The sequence below is a fragment of the Nicotiana sylvestris genome, chromosome 6 (genome assembly GCF_000393655.2).
Source record: "Nicotiana sylvestris chromosome 6, ASM39365v2, whole genome shotgun sequence".
NCBI classification, from domain to species: domain Eukaryota; kingdom Viridiplantae; phylum Streptophyta; class Magnoliopsida; order Solanales; family Solanaceae; genus Nicotiana; species Nicotiana sylvestris.
This window is the reverse complement of record NC_091062.1, coordinates 98,874,852-98,895,373: the sequence shown is the minus strand read 5'-3', so window position 1 is coordinate 98,895,373 and position 20,522 is coordinate 98,874,852. Positions and strand designations below refer to the sequence as shown.

General features: G+C 41.2%; 1 protein-coding gene across 1 annotated transcript; it reads right to left on the bottom strand.

Annotated features, from left to right (window-relative positions):
- Positions 1 to 447: 447 nt before the first annotated feature.
- Positions 448 to 20,249, bottom strand: LOC104232405 (uncharacterized). The gene is made up of 5 exons (XM_070148854.1): positions 20,153 to 20,249; positions 2,304 to 2,508; positions 2,126 to 2,135; positions 837 to 1,448; positions 448 to 720 (listed from the first exon to the last, which is right to left on the bottom strand). Exons 1-5 carry the CDS (start codon positions 20,247 to 20,249, stop codon positions 448 to 450), a joined length of 1,197 nt encoding a protein of 398 aa, XP_070004955.1.
- Between the last annotated feature and the right edge of the window lie 273 nt (positions 20,250 to 20,522).

Sequence of the window (20,522 nt, the reverse complement as noted above, 5' to 3'; positions counted from 1 at the left end):
TATTTTGTAGTTTTTTTGTAGATAAATTATATGGATCATTAACAAATATCGATGGGTGCTAGAGATAATAAAATAATTATGTATTATATAGATAGAACTCATTCACAAACCAATCAAGCTATGAAAGTATTAACTCAAAACAGAATACTAGTTAAACAAAATAATTTCAAACTAACTACATTAAGAGTTGAAGGTGACTCAACTATTACACATCAAATATAATTCTCCTGAACTCATCTACAATTTTTATGAAAAATTTAGTTTACTACATAAAATTTTATTTCTTTTTGGGAGCATTCTTGCAAGATCTTTTTTTATGCCCTTCTACTCCGCAGTTGCCACATGAAACCTTGTACTTCTTGGAATTTACTTCATCATATGTTTTGTATCTTTATTTTTGAGGTCTTCCTGCTGTCTTTTCCCACCTGAAGGTGGATTTACAACTTCTTAAGTTATATGTTGTGGCACATTCCATTTGCTTTCATCAGGTAGGGGATTTACTGGTATTTCATAAGTATGTAAGAGGCTCTCCCTTGTGTAATAAGGAGAACAATATTGTTCATAAGACTCATCCTTGTGCCTTAAAGCAGCCAAAGCATGTGGACAAGGAAGTTCATCAAGCTGGAATTGCCCACAACTACATCTCTTGTTTTCAAGACAAACAATATAGAGCCTCGCACCATCTAGTACTGTATGGATGTAATCTGTTGAAGCCCTCACCTACAATTACATTATAAACAAAAAACAATTCATATACGGTTAAATACAAAATATCTACAAATTATCTACATTGACTTTAATATTTTATTTTGATGCAATAAATGGTCATATCTTACTCTAAGCTTGTGCGAAAATGTTCTGTTATCATCCAACTCTTTGTTGAATTTAAACCCAAGGTATGCGAATGTACCTTTTGCTTTCAATAATTTTTCATTAGTCCAACGTTCAAGAAGAGTCCTCATATACTCTAATAGTTCTACTATCGGCCGCTCTCTTGCATCTTTTGTTACAGCATTCAACGACTCTATAATGTTTGATGTCATAGTCAAAGTTTTGTTCACCATAGCATGTACTCGAGACCATCTATGATAGCCAATATCGTATAAGTATGCTTTAACACGCGGGTCAATCTCTTCAATCTTTGACATCCTTTCATTAAATTCATCAAGCGTGTATGATCGTGCCGTGGCAAAGTACAATTCGCTTAACTTTAGATGACCCTTCTTGAACTTTGCCCTTATATTTGTCCAAATATGCCACATGCAAGAATAATGTGGCATGCCGGGATAAACAATAGATGTTTCCTTCAAGATACACTCATTCTGATCCGAAACAACATACATATTTGGTCTTTTACCATATGCATGTTTGAATTGCTCAAAAAACCACTTCCATGATGCGTCATTTTCTGAATCAACAACAGCATATGCCAAATGGTAATATGGTACCTACATTATGTGGCAAAAAGCAATTAATTGGCTGCATGAAAAATGCAGAGGAAGACATATACATACAAACTACAACTTTTTAACAATATATCTACAATAAATTTACAAGTACTACAAAAAACAGACAAGCTACAATAAATCTACAATACTTGTTGCATCCAATGTACTAGCTGTTAGCATTATTTCCTTATATGTTGACTTTAAAAAGGTCCCATCAACTACTATCACTGGCCTACAATATTCCCAACCACTGATTGATGTACAAATCACAACAATATGCATACAAGAAGCAGTCATCCTGCGTCTTCTTCAATTTAACTACAGACCTCGGATAAGTCTTCTCCAAAATATACAAATAACTAGGTTATTTGCTGTAGACCTCTCAAAAACTCCAAAGCCTTTTCTTTTGCTCTCCAAGCTTGCATGTATGTTAAGTTCACGCCGTGTTCAGACAACATATCAGTTTGTATGTCTTTTGGTGTGTAAATTGTCTTAGGATCAGCATATTTTGGAATAAACATGCTACCAACTACCATGGAAATAGGTTTGCGTTGTATGAATGTACTGTCCATCAAAGAGCATGTGTGCAAGCTGTTGAATTTTCTAATCTTGAACATTGCAGAATCATTTATGCTAGTTTCCTTGAAGTGTCATGTATAATTTTCACCAACACATACCAGCCAGTATCTACAAAATAAAAACAATTTAAACACTGGTATAAAAAATGTAGATAAAAAAATTGTTGTAGCATAAAAGATCATATTCAACAATTTATATATAAAACAACTACAAACTATCTACAATTTTGTTAAACAATATAAAAAACATGATTTTTGATCATTCATATGTTCCTACCTTCTAGCACTAGATCTTTTCACCCTAAATTGGAACTTGTTCATGACAGAATAGTGCTTCATTACACTTGCAATTGTTTGCTTGTCTTCGTATACTTGGCCTACTTCAATAACACTTGGTGTACTTTCTATTATTATTATACTTTCATATTCCACTATCGTCGGAGATGTTGGAATATCAATTAACTTCAGTGTTCCAGATGAACCTGCAATAAACTAGAGCTAAATACTGTTATGAACTATTTTTTTGTAGATATTTTGTAGTTAATTTGTAGAAATATTGAAATTCTGTATTTCATATTTGTAACGATCCGGTCGGTCGTTTCATGAGTTACCGCTCTATTTCTCCCATTTCTTCTTCTTATTGCCTTGTTCAGCTGTATTTTGTATTACCAGGTTAGTTGGCTCGGGTTCGGAGAAGTTTGGTAAGGTTTGAGACACTTAGTCTCTTTTGAGTAAGCTTAAGTTGGAAAAGTCAACCGGATATTGGCTTATATGTTAAAGGGCTCGGATGTGAGTTCCAATGGTTCATATAGCTTCGGGAGGTGATTTGGGACTTAGGAGCGTGATCGGAACATATTTTGGAGGTCCGGAGTAGATTTAGGCTTGAATTGGCGAAATTAGAATTTTGACGTTTTCTGGTTGATAGATGAGATTTTGATATAGGGGTCGGAATGGAATTTGAGAGTTGCAGTAGGTCCGTTGTGTCATTTGGGATGTATGTGCCAAATTTCAGGTCATTTGGACGTGGTTTGATAGACTTTTTGATCAAAAGCGTAATTCGGAAGAATTTGGAACCTTAGGCTTGAATCTGATGTGTGTTGGTTGACTCGATGTTGGTCGAGATGTTTTGAGGATTGGTATAAGTTAGAATAGTGGTATATGGCTTTTTTGTGCTTTTGGTTAAGGTCCGAGGGCCTCGGGGTGATTTCGGATGGTTGGCGAAAAGTTTGAAGTTGAATTGGGGCAACTGAAGTATTTTGTTGCTGTCATACCGCACCTGGGGTAGGGAGGCCGCAGGTGCGATGCTTGCAGAAGTGGAAGGCAGCCGTAGATGCGGACAATTAAGAGGATCATCAGGAACCGCAGAAGCGGTGAAATGGGCGCACTTGCGGTAGCACAGGTGCGAAGTTTTTAACCGTAGATGCGGAAATGGTCATTTAAGTGAAAACTGCAGATGCGGTGGATTAGGCTGCAGAAGCGGGACCACAGAAGTGGGAAAGTGACCGCAGGTGCAAAAAGCCTGGGTCAGAAAGTATAAAAGATTTTCTTCACGATTTTTGAGTTGTTCTTCACCATTTCAAGTCGGTTTTGGAGTCTTTTGGGAGATTTTGAGGAGAGATTCAAGGGATAACATCTGGAGGTAAGATTTTTGAACCTAATAATCGATCCTATGGCATTATTTTACTGATTTGGCCTAAGATTAATGGAAATTAAGGGTTAAAATTTGGGGATTAGGGCTTGGTATTGGAGACCTTGACTTGAGGATTTGAGGGGCCATTTGTGGTTGAATTTTGGGACTTTTGATATGTATGAACTCGTGGGGAAATAAGGAATCTATTGATGTAAATTTTATCGAATTCTGAGACGTGGGCCTGGGGGTCGGGTTTTGGTTAATTTCGGGATTTATGTCGTAAATTGATTATTTTTGCATGGGCTTCGTTCCCTTAGAATATTTTAACATCGTGATTCTGATTTTGGATAGATTCAATGCGAGTTGAGGCTGATTCGAGGGGCAAAGGCATCGCGGGCTAGAGCTTGGACCGGATCGAGCCGAGTAATGATTGTAAATGTTGTCCTAAGGGTATGAAACCCCGGATTTCACATCGTTGTGCTATATTGAGGTGACGCACATGCTAGATGACAAGCATGGGGTCGTGCACTGTTGGGGATTGTGACTTAGTCCATCTTGAATGACTGTTTTACCGCGTAATTGATTGAAAATTGTTTGTTATCATCATGTTGTGAGTTGAATGCCATAATTGGGCCTCGTGCCAACTATTTAGAACCTTAGGGGATTTTTACTGCTATTTCCTCACTGTTTTGATTTTATATCTGTACTCAGTCATGCTATATTATACTGTTTTCATAACTCAGCCATGTTTACTTTGTTTTAACACTTTAAATGGTATTTTTGGGCTGAGCATCATATTTTACTGTGCCCGAGTGGCTTTTAGAGATTTCTGACTGAGTAGGGCTGAGGGCCTGTATTGTGAGGATTATTGTAGGATCGGGCTACATACCGCAGCAGTGTTGTACTGATTATAATTATAAGGCTGAGGGCCTGAGTTGTACGCCATAATGTGGCTTGATATGAGGCCGAGAGCCAATTTGATTATGCCACGAGATGGCTTGATATTGCGCTTGGACCGTAAGGGGCCCCTCCCAGAGTTTGTACACCCCTAGTGAGCACGGGTACCCATTATGATTTGAGATAGCCCGAGGGGCTGGTGTTGTTCCACGTTAGTGCCCAAGGGGCTAATTCTGTTGACATTGTGCCCGAGGGGCGAATTTTATGTGTTTATCTTTTCTTGCTACCTTTCATTTACTTGTTTAACTGTTAAAAAGGTGTTTTAAAGAAGCTTATACTAAACTAAGGTGTTTTATGAGATTTCACTGTTTTATTGCACTTTATTGGTTTTACTCTGCCTCTTTATAACATGTTATTTTGTTTTTATGTGATTTCTTATAACTCAATCTTCATTTATTGTTATTACTCACTGAGTTGGAGTACTCACTTTACTCCTTGCACCCTGTGTGCAGATTCAGGAGCTTCATGTCCCGCCAGTGAGGGTTTATTGCTCTCAGCAGGCCATTCGGAGTCCACTAGGTAGTTGCTTGGCGTTCACAGCCTAGTATTTCTCCCTCATATCTTACTTTCTGCTTCTATTACTGTAATAGACTGTATAAACCCCTTTCAAACTCTTAGACATATGTTTATATGCTCATGACTGGTGACACCTCGATGTCGGACTGTGTTAGTTTCCGTAAATTGTATTATTTCACTTTTATTTTGGGATTATTATCATGTTAATGACTTAAATTGTGTTATTATAACTGTTAAAATGATTTGGGAGTTGTGTTGGCTGGCCTTGTCTTCACGAGAGGCGCCATCATGATCGGGTCCGAATTTAGGGTCGTGACAAGTTGGTATCAAAACCTAGGTTACATAGGTCTCACGATTTATGAGAAGGTTTAATAAAGTCTCGCGGATTGGTACGAAGATGTTTGTATTTATCCTCGAGAGGCTGCAGAACCTTTAGGAAAAACTTCATATTTTTGAAATTCTTGTCGTGCGAATCTGTTGATCCAAGTACTAAACTTCTGTATTCTATTCTCTCATAGATGGTGAGGACATGCGCTACCGATCAGGATGGACGACCACCATTACCGCCAGTTGTGGTCAATAGAGGCCGAGGACGCAGTTAAGGTCGCGGTAGGGGCAGGGGTGTGCTCGCACTATAGCTAGCACAGCACTTGCAGATCTACCAGACACCCTAGTTCAGGATCACGTCCCAGTTGTGGATGCTCCAGCAGCACCAGCTAAGGCACAGGCACCAGCTGTGCCCATTGTGATTCCGGATCTGCAGGAGGCCTTGGCTCAGATTCTATTAGTATGCACTGGACAAGCTCAGGCGGTTTCAATTACTACAGCTGCAGCTACTTCTCAGGCCGGGGGAGGCACTTAGACTCCCACCGCTCGTACACCTGAGCAGGTCATGCAGGGACTTCAGACACTGGGGGCACATCCAGCCCAGCCGGTTGCAGCTGCTCAGGACTATGTAGCTTATGCCATGCTAGAGGACGAGCAGTGTAGGTTGGAGAGGTTTGGTAGACTTCAGCCTCCGACTTTCAGTGGTGTAGAGGGCGAGGATGCCTAGGGTTTCTTGGACAAGTGTCAAAGGATTCTTCGCACAGCGGGTATTCTAGAGACCAACGGGGTCTTTTTCACTACTTTTCAGTTTTTTGGAGCCGCTTTCACTTGGTGGGAGGCTTATGAGAGGCGTAGGCCTATTGGTGCAGCACCCCTTACCTGGAAGTAGTACTCCGTTCTCTTTTTAGAGAAGCATGTGCCGTAATCTCGCAGAAGGGAGCTGTGCAGGCAGTTTGAGTGGTTGCGTCAGGGAGAGATGACTCTGTCGCAGTATGAGATGAGGTTCTTGGAGTTAGCTCATCATGCTATTTGGTTGGTTTCGACAGATAGAGAGAGGATTAGGAGGTTTGTTGATGGCCTCACATATTAGCTTCGGATTCTCATGATCAGGGAGAGGGTGTTTGGTGCTACTTTTGAGGAGGTTATAGATATTGCTCGAGAGATTAAGTTAGTTCGTCTCCAGGAGCGAGATGAGAGGGAGGCCAAGAGGCCTTGGTGATCTGGTAGTTATGGCGGTGCTCCTTTGAGAGGTCAGTTTCAGCACGGTAGAGGTTGTCCATTCAGGCACGCTCAGCCAGCTCGTCCAGGTAATTGTGGGGCGTCATCGGGTCATGGTTCTCACAGTTCTCATCAGGGCCAGTCATCACTAAGTACCCTTCCAGCTCAGAGTTCGTCCTGTGCTCCATCAGTTTAGGGCTCTTCTATGCCAGGTGCATCTGCTAGTCATTCCGGTGCTAGGGGTTCCCTTCATTCCCCATCTCCAGTAACCAGGAGTTGCTATGAGTGTAGAGAGATGGGTCATATGTGGAGGCATTGTCCTCATCATATTGCGGGTTCATCTCGACAGAGGAGTCAGCCATCGGCTTCAGCACTAGTTACTTCACCACTACCCACCCACCTAGCTAGGGGTGGAGGTCAGTCAGCTAGGGGTCGCCCTAGAGGGGGAGGTCGATCAGGTGGTGGTCAGGCTCGTTTCTATGCACTTTCAACTAGACCCGATATTATGGCTTCCGATGCTGTTATTACAGGCATTGTTTCAGTCTGCCACAGAGATGCCTCTATATTATTTGATCCCGGTTTCACCTATTCTTATGTGTCATTGTACTTTTCTCATTATTTGGATATGCCATGTGAGTCTCTTGTTTCACTTGTTCATGTATCTAACCCGGTGGTCAATACTATTGTTGTAGACCGTGTGTACCGGTTGTGTGTGGTGACTATTAGGAATCTGGAGACCCAAGTGGATCTTTTGTTGTTATGTATGGTGGTTTTCGATGTTATTTTGGGCATGGATTGGCTATCTCCATGTCGTGTTATTTTAGACTGTCATGCTAAGACAATGATGTTGGCTATGCCGAGTGTTCCATGGATTGGGTGGCGAGGTTCGACTAATTATGTTCCCAGTAGGGTAATTTCATTCTTGAAGGCCCAATACATAGTTGGGAAGGGTTTTATTTCATATCTAGCCTTTCTGAGGGATGTCGGTGCAGAGACTCCAAGTATTGATTCTATTCCAGTTGTGAGGGATTTTCCCGATGTGTTTCCTACAGACCTGTTGAGCATGTCACCGGACAGGGATATCGATTTTGGTATTGATCTGGTGTCGGGCACTCAGCCCATCTCTATTCCTTTGTATCGTATGGCACCAGCGGAGTTGAAGGAGTTAAAGGGGCAGCTTCAGGAACTCCTTAATAAGGGGTTCATTCGGCCTAGTGTATCGCCTTGGGGTGCGCCAGTTCTATTTGTGAAGAAAAAGGATGGCACTATGAGGATGTGCATTGACTACAGGTAGTTGAACAAAGTAACAATTAAGAACAAGTATCCTTTGCCTCGTATTGATGATTTGTTTGACCAGCTTCAGGGAGCGAGAGTGTTCTCCAAGATTCATCTCCGTTTATGTTATGACCAGTTGAAGATTAGGGACTCGGATATTCTTAAGATGGATTTCAAGACCCGATATGGTCATTATAAGTTCTTGGTGATGTCTTTTGGGCTGACCAATGCCCTAGAAGCGTTTATGCATTTGATGAACAGCGTGTCCCGACCTTATCTCGACTCGTTCGTCATAGTTTTCATTGATGATATTCTGGTGTATTTGCGTAGTTGAGAGGAGCACGCGGAGCATTTGAGAGTTGTGTTGCAGAGATTGAGGGAGGAGAAGCTTTATGCAAAGTTCTCCAAATGTGAGTTTTGGCTTAGTTCAGTGTCTTTCTTGGGGCACGTGGTGTCCAGTGAAAGTATTCAGGTTGATCCGAAGAAAATAGAGGCGATTCAGAGTTGGCCTAGACTGTCCTCAGCCATAGAGATTCATAGCTTTCTTGGTTTGGTGGGTTATTGCTGCTAGTTTGTTCAGGGATTCTCATCTATCGCATCGCTCTTGACGAAGTTGACTCAGAAGGGTGCTCCATTCATGTGGTCAGATGAGTGTGAGGAGAGCTTTCAGAAGCTCAAGACATCTTAGTATTAGTTTTGCCATCAGCTTCAGGTTCCTATACCGTGTATTGTGATGCTTCGAGAGTTGGTATTGGGTGTGTGTTGATGTATGAGGGTAGAGTTATCGCTTATGCTTCTCGCCAGTTGAAGCCCCATGAGAAGAACTACCTTGTTCATGATTTGGAGTTGACTGTCATTGTTCACGCGTTGAAGATTTGGAGGCATTATTTGTATGGTGTGTCTTGTAAGGTGTTTACCGATCTTCGTAGCCTCCAGCACTTGTTCAAGCAGAAGGATCTCAATTTGAGGCAGCTGAGATGGTTGGAGTTGCTAAAGGATTATAATATTACTATATTGTTCCATCTGGGGAAGGCCAATGTGGTGGCCGATGCCTTGAGTAGGAAGGCGGTGAGTATGGGGAGTTTAGCATATATTCTAGTTGGGGAGAGACCTCTTGCAGTTAATTTTCAGGCCTTGGCCAATCGGTTCGTGAGGTTAGACATTTCGGAGCCCAGTTGGGTATTGACTTGTGTGATTTCTCGGTCTTCCTTATATGATCGTATCAGAGAGAGCCAGTATGATGATCCTCATTTGCTTGTCCTTAAGGACAGAGTTCAGCACGATGATGCCAGAGATGGGACCATTGGTGATGATGGGGTGTTGAGGATGCAGGGCCGGATATGTGTGGCCAATGTAGATGGGCTTCGGGAGTAGATTCTGGAAGAGGGCCATAGATCGCGGTATTCCATTCATTCGGGTGCCGCAAAGATGTATCAGGATCTGAGACAACATTATTGGTGGAGGAGAATGAAGAAGGTCATTATGGAATTTGTAGCGCGGTGTCTCAATTGTTAGCAGGTGAAATATGAGCATCAACGACTGGGTGGCTTGCTTCAACAGATGGATATTCCAGAGTGGAAGTGGGAGTGGATCACCATGGACTTTGTATTCAGGCTCCCGTGGACTTTGAAGAAGTTTGATGCTATTTGGGTGATTATGGATCGGCTGACCAAGTCCGTGCACTTCATTCCTATGTATACTACTTATTCTTCAGAACGGTTGACAGAGATATATATCTGGGAGATTGTTCGTTTGCATGGTGTCCTAGTTTCCATCATTTCAGATAGGGGCACTCAGTTTACTTTGTAGTTTTTGAGGTCTGTGCAGCGAGAATTGGGTACTCAGGTTGAGTTGAGCACAGCTTTTCACCCTCAGACGAACGGGCAGTCCGAGCGCACTATTCAAATATTGGAGGACATGTTGCGTGCTTGTGTCATTGATTTTGGAGGGTCATGGGATCAGTTGCTACCACTCACAGAGTTTGCTCATAACAACAGCTACCAGTCGAGTATTCAGATGGTTCCATATAAGGCTTTGTATGGGAGGCGTTGTAGATCTCCAGTTGGTTGGTTTGAGCCAAGTGAGGCTAGGCTATTGGGGATAGACTTGGTGCAGTATGCTTTAGAAAAGGTGAAGGTAATTCAGGAGAGGCTTCGTACAGCACAGTCGAGGCAAAAGAGTTATGCTGACAGGAAGGTTCAGGATGTGTCCTACATGGTTGGTGAGAAGGTTCTGTTGAAGGTTTCGCCCATGAAGGGTGTTATGAGATTTGGGAAGAAAGGTAAATTGAGTCCTTGGTTCATTGGGCCTTTTGAGGTGCTTCGGAGGATTGGGGAGGTGGCGTATGAGCTTGCTTTGCCACCCATCTTGTCAAGTGTGCATCCGGTATTTCATATTTCTTGCTCCAAAATTATATTGGGGATCTGTCTCATGTTCTGGATTTCAGCACGGCTTAGTTAGATGATGATTTGACTTATGATGTGGAGTCAGTAGCTAGTTTGGAGCGTCGGGTTCGAAAGTTGAGGTCAAAGGATATAGCTTTAGTGAAAGTGCAGTGGAGAGGTCGGCCCATAGAGGATGCTACCTGGGAGACCGAGCGGGAGATGTGGAGCAAATATCCTCACCTGTTTGAGGCTTTATGTATGTTTTTTGACTCATTCGAGGATGAACGTTTGTTTAAGAGGGGAGGATGCAACGACTCGGCCGGTTGTTTCATGGGTTACTGCTCCGTTTCCCCCATTTCTTCTTCTTATTGCCTTGTTTAGCTGTATTTTGTGTTACCGGGTTAGTTGGCTCGGGTTCGGAGAGGTTTGGTAAGGTTTGAGACACTTAGTCTCTTTTGAGTAAGCTTAAGTTAGAAAAGTCAACCAGATGTTGACTTATGTGTTAAAGGGCTCAGATGTGAGTTCCGATGGTTCGGATAGCTTCGGGAGGTGATTTGGGACTTAGGAGCGTGATCGGAACACGTTTTGGAGGTCCGGAGTAGATTTAGGCTTGAATAAGCGAAATTGGAATTTTGGTGTTCTCCGGTTGATAGGTGAGATTTTGATATAGGGGTCGGAATGGAATTTCGGGAGTTGTAGTAAGTTCTTTGTGTCATTTGGGATGTGTGTGCAAAATTTCAGGTCATTCGGATGTGGATTGGAAGACTTTTTTATCAAAAGCGTAATTCGGAAGAATTTGGAACCTTAGGCTTGAATCCGATGTGTGTTGGTTGATTTGATGTTGTTCGAGATGTTTTGAGGATTGGTATAAGTTATAATAGTGGTATATGGCTTGTTTGTGCATTTGGTTGAGGTCCCGAGGGCCTCTGGGTGATTTCGGATGATTGGCGGAAAGTTTGAAGTTGAGTTGGGGCAGCTAAAGTATTTTGTTGCTGTCATAACCGCACCTGTGGAAAGGAGGCCGCAGTTGCGATGCTCGCAGAAGCGGAAGGCAGCCACAGATGCGGCCAAGAAGAGGATCATCAGGAACCGCAAAAGTGGTGAAGTGGGCGCACATGCAGTAGCACAGATGCGAAGTTTTTAACCGCAGATGCGGTGGATTAGGCCGCAGAAGCGGGAAAGGGACCGCATGTGCGAAAAACCTGGGTCAGAAAGTATAAAAGAATTCCTTCACGATTTTTGAGTTGTTCTTCACCATTTCGAGTCGCTTTTGGAGCTTTTTGGGAGATTTTGAGGAGGGATTCAAGGGATAACGTCTGGAGGTAAGATTTTTGAACCTAATAATCGATCCTATGACATTATTTCACTGATTTGGCCTAAGATTAATGGAAATTAAGGGTTAAAAATTGGGGATTAGGGCTTGGTATTAGAGACCTTGACTTGAGGATTTGAGGGGTCATTTGTGGTCGGATTTTGGGACTTTTGATATGTATGAACTCGTGAGGAGAAAAGGAATCTATTGATGTAAATTTTATCGAATTCCGAGACGTGGGCCCGGGGATTCGGGTTTTGGTTAATTTCGGGATTTATGTTGTAAATTGATTATTTTCGCATGGGCTTCGTTCCCTTAGAATATTTTGACGTCGTGATTCTGATTTTGGATAGATTCGACGCGCATTGAGGCCAATTCGAGGGGCAAAGGCATCGCGGGCTAGAGCTTGGACCGGATAGAGTTGAGTAATGATTGTAAATGTTGTCCTGAGGGTATGAAACCCCGGATTTCACATCGTTGTGCTATATTGAGGTGATGCACACGCTAGATGATGAGCGTGGGGTCGTGCACCGTTGGGGATTGTGACTTAGAGTCACACCTCCTTTTTACCTACACCCCCGCAAAAGGGCGTAAAGGGAGTTTTTCCAATTAAAGGACAATCGAAACGGGATTTATTTATTTAATTTAGAGCACCACTTGGGAGATTTATGGCGTCCCAAGTCACCGGTTGAATCCCGAATCGAGGAATAGATTGACTCTATATTACAGTCCGCGAACCAGAAATCCGGGTAAGGAACTTTGTTAACCTGGGAGAAGGTGTTAGGCATTCCCGAGTACCGTGGTTCTATCACGGTCGCTCAACTGTCATATTCGGCTTATCTATCTGATTTTAATACATGTTAAACCTATGTGCAAATTTTAACTTCAACCGCTTTTTATCTATCTTTTAAGGAAAATTGCAACGTCATTAAAGCAAGTCTTGAACCACGTCACATAAATGCACTTGTGGTTTTTGACATATTTTAACATCGTTAAAATTTGGATTTGGGTCACATAAATGCGCACCTGAGTTTAGGAAGGTAACATTATTAAAATACGCGCCTATAGAGACTAGCGCGTTATTACTTTGGGGAAAAATCGTGAAATTCGTTAAACGGCCTGTCCCGAAATCTAAATATTTTTATATATACATTTAATGAGGGCCCCGTAGTTTATTTGTTTGTTTAGCGAGGCTCATCTTATTTTTATTATTCAAAAGGCAAACCTAAAAGCTATGGTGATTTTCCTATTTTTACTTGTCTCTAATAATAAAAATAAAACCTAACTAATTATTATCTTTTAAGAAATACTACATCTAGATCTGCAAACTCCAAACAGTCTACGTGAAGGAATCATAATCTAGGCCTAGCACAAACTGGACCAATCGCAGACATGGGTCCAGGCCCCAAACGGATATGCATGTTAGACCCAGGCCTGGGCCATTTATTTCGGCCCTGAAGCTTACACTTTATGCAAAGGGGCTGTCGAGCCTCAGCCATTTAAATTAAACAACGCTTCAGTTCAATGTGCACAAGTGTTCACTGAAAGTTTTAAACCATCAAGTTTAATGAACTAGCTCAACGAAACGAACAATTTTTCTGATTCTATACCCCAGCCCTTACGCTAACCAAAATTACCAACTCGAGTTCACGTATCTATCAGATTTAAAGCCGTTGTTCATGCTAGGAATTAACACGGACAATCATGAAAAAGCTTAACTTATTGAGGTGATTAGATATTATAACATGTTATTCGTATAATTAGTCATGTCTAATTTTATACCCGTTTGTGATCCCAGCACCCTAAATATGGAAGCTATAGCAATTAGCTATTACGATCCAGATTCACCTTCACATTAACGTCACAGTTAACTAAATTAACTATAGCAAATCCGAGTAGCTCATACAGTCCAGTACAGATTCATGGTCATATAATCAATAATCCACAGTCTCTCTAGTTTAATTACAAGACAAGTTTCAGAAATTACTAATACATATTTGAAATTTATAACTACAAGCTATACTAATAGTGAAATACAGAAGCAAATTCATATGGTAGCAGTGCCTCGTCATTTGATTTCATAATCGTTCAGATACATCGAATGAAACTTCAAGGCATTAGAGACCACAAGGTACCTGGAAATATAATCGAGTAGAAGGAGGAGTTAGCAACAGAAGAGCAAACAGCAGCAACCAGGAATTCAAACAGCAACCATCGCAGTTCAAGACCAATTTTTACCCAGAATCAACTCGACCACAGCCCAGAACAAGTTGCAAAACCAATAGCAACAGCAAATATCAAAACGAACAGACTCAATAGCAAATAGCAAATCTTAAACTTTCCAGAACTCTAAAAACACTGAATGCCTTAGCTTTTTAAAATGCTGTCTGAGACTGCCTCTTCAAAGAACTCTCAAACAACTCCTCCCTTCCTCCAGGCCTGCCCTGTTTTTTATACCCTCAGACAAACCCCTTTTCCAGCCTGTTTTAACACTTAAATCATTAAGAAATGTGTTTCTTCCATCACATTCCCTGACAGCCACTACTAAGTGTATAATTTCATTGTTTAATTCAAAGGTGTATGGGCAATGCTATATTTTAATCAATTCCTTTTAAGCCTCCACATACCATTATGTTTTGTTTCCCACTAACTATTAGATTAATGGTTAATTAAGTACTTTACTGACAGCCCACTAGCAAGATCGTTTGCCAAACTTTTAAACCCCAAATTACCCCTGACATTACTGTGATTTACTGTCCTAGTCCAATCCCCTGTACCTCATCAGCTATAACCAATTTACTTAATCAAAATCAAACAGCAACTCAAACTACACAGATTAGATCAAATAGCAAACTGATATTAAACTGCTAAGATGCACATGTATATGGGAATAACTGACTACATTCACAATTCTAAACCAAACCTAGACAAAGATGAATGAAACATTGTAATATCACGAGTTCATATGTAACAAACTGATTAGCAACGGAGACGAAAGAATCAAACATAACATAATAAGACAATTTGAACCAACAGTAATATCAAACGATTACAGTTTTATACAATTGCTCACTGAACTTGCCTAACTCTAAATACTCAACAATATAAAGAAGAAACTAATCCATAGTGAAACCAAATAGACAGGGGTTCGAGCAATTTCAACTAAATCCAATTAACTATAAAATCCAAATAATACAGTGATGAAAATCTGGACTAGAAAAAAGTCCGAAAGAGGGGGGAAGAAGTGATTGACAAACATAGCAAGGAAACCTAATTAGGCAAACAACAAACAACAATCAAAAAAGAAAAAGGAAAAGAGGAGAAATACCTCAAAATCAGAAACCAAATGAACTCTGTTCTCATTGACACTTCGTCTTGAAATTTTGAAGCCAAAACGGACCTTAATCGAGTGTTCTCGACTGAGAATACTAGACTAAAGTCGGTTAAGACCTCAAATTTTTAACTCCGTACACAGTCTGAAGTTTGGTTCTTCTAGGGTTTGCCTTCGATTTGAAATTCGAAAGGCTCTAACAAGATTTGGACAGAACCGGGGTGGGATTTGGGACGGGGGTAGCTAGGTGGTTCAGTGGTGTAACTTTGGGACTGATTGGGTAGGTTTGAGGTTTGAGGTCTAGCCTTCGATCTAAGATTCGAAGCAGTCGGCCACGATTCGAGGGTGATGGTTAGAGGGGTTAGGTTGGGGAGGTCGAGGGGAAGCTGGGGTGTGAACTTGGTGGTCATTGGACGGATTAGGGTTTGGTTCGATACTTCGATCTAAGATTCGAAAACTGGTGCTGATTTGAGGAAAACTGATTCGGGATTTGGAAAGAGGGCATCGTGGGGAGGCTGTGGTGTAATTTTGGGGCTGTTTGGACAACCGGAACCGCCGTGAGGCGATTTTCGGTAGGCGGAGGGCGGTGGTTGAAGGCGGAGGGTGTTGGGGCCTGTCTCTAGGTTAGAGACGAAGGCGAAAGGGGGTATGGCTTAGGGGCGTGGGGTGAGGTTTTAGGAATATATAGTGGGGTGGGGATTTGATCTTGGCCGTTGGATCATTCACGATCAACGGCCTGGATTACTTCACTAATGAGAAACGACGTCGTTTGGTTTTGTGAGGGGATCGGGTTAGACCGGGTATAGGGAATGGGTCAAAAACGGGTTATGGGAGGGGTGATCTGGACCGTTCGATCAAAACAAATCAATGGTTTGGATCTATTGGCCAGATACGACGTCGTTTGGATATATCTAGAGACGGACTAGACCGTTTGATCGTATGAGATTGACGGTCCAGATCCACAATGACCAAACGATGTCGTTCTGGGTTGGTCGCAGGTGGACTAGATTTGGGGCGGGTATTGGGCTGATTTTTTGGGTAAGAACTGGGCTGTGGCCAATTTGGCCCAGTCCGGTTTCCATTTTGTTCCTTTTCCTTCTTTTCTTTTATTTCCTAATTAATAAAACTAAAATTAAAATTAAATTATAAATCAATTTAAAAAAATACTAATTAATTCCTAATAACATTTATCACACCCTTAAATACCAACTAAAATAAAATCACACAATTGGAGATTAAATGCTAAAAAATGCCAAGTACATATTTTTGTGATTTTCATTCTCGCAAATCCAAATATTGTTTAATTAATTCCTAATTGTAAAATTAACTCCTAAATGCACATGCAACACATATTTTTTGTATTTTCTTAATTAAAGTAAAAATAAACATGCACAGACAAGTATAAATAAATCACAAGCAACACAAAACTATTTTATTTTGAATTTTTGGGAGTAGTTCTTGTAGGGCAAAAATCACGTGCTCACAGCTGCCCCTCTTTGTCCGGAAACATGAAAAGTTTTCGTGCAAAGATAAAGTGAGCGGATACGAGCGATTTTTGCCCGTTCGGCTACTCCGTGTGAAGCATATTTCTGAAAGAGAGTTGACCGAACCTCTGCTTCGCATGCTTCCTACATATCCCTGGCTAAAAAGGGAATCAGGTCAATGTAGTTCGGGAAGTTTTGGTAGCTGGGACTACCATGGAGCTGTGAATTTACTGTTACTGCTGATACTGCTTACTAAACTCCTTATTGCACCTTGATAAAAAATAAATAAATAAAGAAGTTATACTAAGCTATGGTCTATGAATTACAAAGATTTATTCTCAAACTTGGTCATGTGACTGTTGTTGCCTTGCTGCCTTGCTGTCTTGTTGCCTTGTGTTTCCTCTGATGTTTCTTTACTTCTGACTTGACTTGTAGTCTTCTCTTAATTATCGAATTTGAACTGCTTATTTCCTTCTTTTGAGCTTCGAATTATTTTTTCTTCGAAGCTTGAATTGCCTTCTTCTGACTAGTGTTGCCTTCCTTCCAACTTCTGAACTTTACTTTATGCTGGGATCTTTGTTGCAACCCTCTGCTCTCCGAGCGGGCTCCTGACTTCTACTACGACTTAAAAAGATAATACCTCCATTCTCCAGGCGGGCTCCTGACTTCAATAAACAATTTAAAGATAATACCTCCATTCTCCGGGCGGGCTCCTGACTTCGACTACAACTTGAAAATATAACAACCTCCATTCTCCATGCGGGCTCCTGACTTCAACAACTTCTTACAAATATAACACCTCCATTCTCCAAGCGGGCTCCTGACTTCAACAACTTCTTAAAAATATAACACCTCTACTCTCCAGGCGGGCTCCTGACTTCGACTATAACTTGAAAATATAACAACCTCCATTCTCCAGGCGGGCTCCTGACTTCGTCAACGACTTAAAAATATAACACCTCCATTCTCCAGGCGGGCTCCTGACTTTGACTATAACTTGAAAATATAACAACCTCCATTGTCTAGGCGGGCTCCTGACTTCGTCTAAAACTTGAAATGATAACAACCTCCATTCTCCAGGCGGGCTCCTGACTTCAACTACTTAAAATATAATACCTCCATTCTCCAGGCGGGCTCCTGACTTCAACTAATTTTTAAAATATAACACCTCCATTCTCCAGGCGGGCTTCTAACTTCTACTACGACTTAAAAAGATAATACCTCCATTCTCCAGGCGGGCTCCTGACTTCGACTACAACTTGAAAATATAACAACCTCCATTCTCCAGGCAGGCTCCTGACTTCAACAACTTCTTACAAATATAACACCTCCATTCTCTAGGCGGGCTCCTGACTTCAACAACTTCTTACAAATATAACACCTCCACTCTCCAGGAGGGCTCCTGACTTTGACTATAACTTGAAAATATAACAACCTCCATTCTCCAGGCGGGCTCCTGACTTCGTCAACGACTTAAAAATATAACACCTTCATTCTCCAGGCGGGCTCCTGACTTTGTCTATAACTTGAAAATATAACAACCTCCATTCTCCAGGCGGGCTCCTGACTTCAACTACAACTTGAAAAATATAACAACCTCTATTCTCCAGGCGGGCTCCTGACTTCAACTACTTAAAATATAATACCTCCATTCTCTAGACGGGCTCCTGACTTCAACTACTTTTTAAAATATAACACCTCCATTCTCCAGGCGGGCTCCTGACTTCAACAACTTCTTAAAATATAACACCTCCATTCTCTAGGCGGGCTCCTGACTTCAACTACTTCTTAAAATATGCGCTTTATTGCCGTTGTTCCTTCCTGCCTCTTGAACCATTTTCCTTCCAACTTGAATTATCTTCTTTCAGAACTGCTTCCCTCAAAACTGGTGTTCCATTCCTCTGAAAACTGTTGGGGATAACACCGGTGTTTCATTCGAAATGTTATTTTCCTCCTTCAAAGACTACTTCCCTTAAAGCTGGTGTTTTCCTTCCGTTGGAACTACTTCTCTTAAGACTTGTGTTATCTTCCTCCCGAAATTGCGTTCTTTAAAACTTGTTTTGTCTTCTTCTAACTACTGGGGATACCACTTTTCTCCAAACTTGTGTTATCTTCCTTCTTCCCCAAGTGGGTACCTGACTTCCAGAAAATTTTAAAAAATTTTCTGCCCCAGTTTGACAATCTTTCTTGTGGCATGTCTTTCTGTCATCCATAACATTTCCTGTCCCTGCTTAAAACCAAAGAGAATTTGTTAGTTTAAAACGTGGGGATGCTCCTGCTCGGGACGGTTTTCCCTTTTGCTCTTTTCCATGTTCTGCGTTGTTTGACCATCTTGCAACTTGGCTGATAACTTCCGACCTTCTTGATGATTCTGTATTCACCAACTTCTCCACTGTTGTTTTCCACCTTCGCTCCATACTGTCCCCGAAAACTTAGACCAATCCATAATTCGGTCTTACAACGACGTCTTTCTCGTCCCATCACGTTATCCTCGCCTCTTTTATCCCCATTTACCTTGCACCATGTTGGCAACTGGTAGTTGGCTTTGAAAATCCTTCTTTAAAAACAAACTACTACTGACCAAAAAGAAATGGAAAATGATGACTTCGAAAGATAGAATAAGAAAAATCTTTCTGAACAATTATTTGAAGAGAAAATAACTTATCTGAATGGTATAATCGATCCCAATGGTCATGTCGTGCATTTTTGGATTAATCAACCTAGTCTGTTTACATCAATCAATCTTCCTGATATCCCTACTTTGTATTTCAAAGGTCCCGCAACCCATCTTCTTTTTGCCGAAACAACATCTTTATTCTGCTTGAGGTCTCGACGGATCCTTTCCATAAAGCTTATCTCGTTTGCCCCTTTTAATTCCTTGTCTCCTTATAGTGCCCTTCGAGGGGTTTTCACTAATAAGACTCTCTCGTTTCTCTCAACTCCCGTCGCCTTATGGTGCCTGTGAAGGTTTTCACCAATAAGACTCTCATTTTCATTAATTTCCCTGCTTGGACCGCCGTATTACCTTGATATGAATCACTCTATTTGCTTGACTTGTCATCTCTCGAAAACTGATCAGAAGGTCTTTTTTTGGACCGTAATGTGGGCTTTTGGATGGGATTAGAAATAAAGGGTATCAAAGGCTCAAAATAATTTGACATGGGTTTAAAATTACAACTTTTGGAATCACATTTCTTATTACAAATACAACCTCTGCCCCAGTTTCTTGCTTGGGGATCTTTTGACTTTTATTTTACTATGACCGAGCCATAAAGCTTCCTACGTACCCTTAACAGGGATCAGGTCAAACGTAGTTCACACCTGAATTTCCTTGTTGTTATATTTTTTTCACTTCTTTTCTTTTCTTTTTTTCTTTTCTTTCTTTTTCTCTCTTTTCGTTACTGATTCCAAAAAAGGGGTATGAAAGAAATAAATAAGGCTCAAAAAGGGGAACAAAGGGTAAAGTATTTAGATAGTAGAACAAATTGCCTTCGTCATTTCAATCTTCGAAATAATGCCAAATACAAACAATCAACAATTATACCAAAGAAATCATACATAATATCTTTTTACTGCATCAAAATTGATAGCCATGTCTATGCATTTTCCTTTGATATTTGTTAAACATAAAGCACCATTGGACAATACTCTGATTACAATGAATGGCCTTTGCCAATTCAGGGCGAACTTGCCTTTTGCTTCAACCTGATGTGGAAGGATGTGTTTCAGCACTTGCTGGTCCACCTCAAACTTCTGGGGACGCACCTTTTTGTTGTATGCTCTTGCCATCCTCTTTTGATATAACTGGCCATGACACAAAGCTGCCAATCTTTTTTCATCAATCAAGTTCAACTACTCCAAACGGGTTTTGACCCACTCATCATCATCAATCTCAGCCTCAGTGACAATCCGAAGGGACGGGATTTCAACTTCTGCAGGTATTACTGCTTCAGTTCCATATACCAATAAATAAGGAGTTGCACCTACCGAAGTACGGACAGTAGTGCGATAACCCAGCAATGCAAATGGTAATTTTTCATGCCATTGCCTAGAACCTTCTAC

What these genes read in the sequence shown, in the direction of transcription:
- LOC104232405 (XM_070148854.1), bottom strand. Translation starts at nt 20,249, where the DNA reads ATGGCAAGAGCATACAACAAAAAGGTGCGTCCCCAGAAGTTTGAGGTG. An exon ending in ACATCAGGTTGAAGCAAAAG is followed by an intron (nt 2,509 to 20,152) that starts GCAAGTTCGCCC and finishes AGTTTATTGCAG; the next exon opens with GTTCATCTGGAACACTGAAG. An exon ending in CATTTTCGCACAAGCTTAGA is followed by an intron (nt 721 to 836) that starts GTAAGATATGAC and finishes ATGTAATTGTAG; the next exon opens with GTGAGGGCTTCAACAGATTA.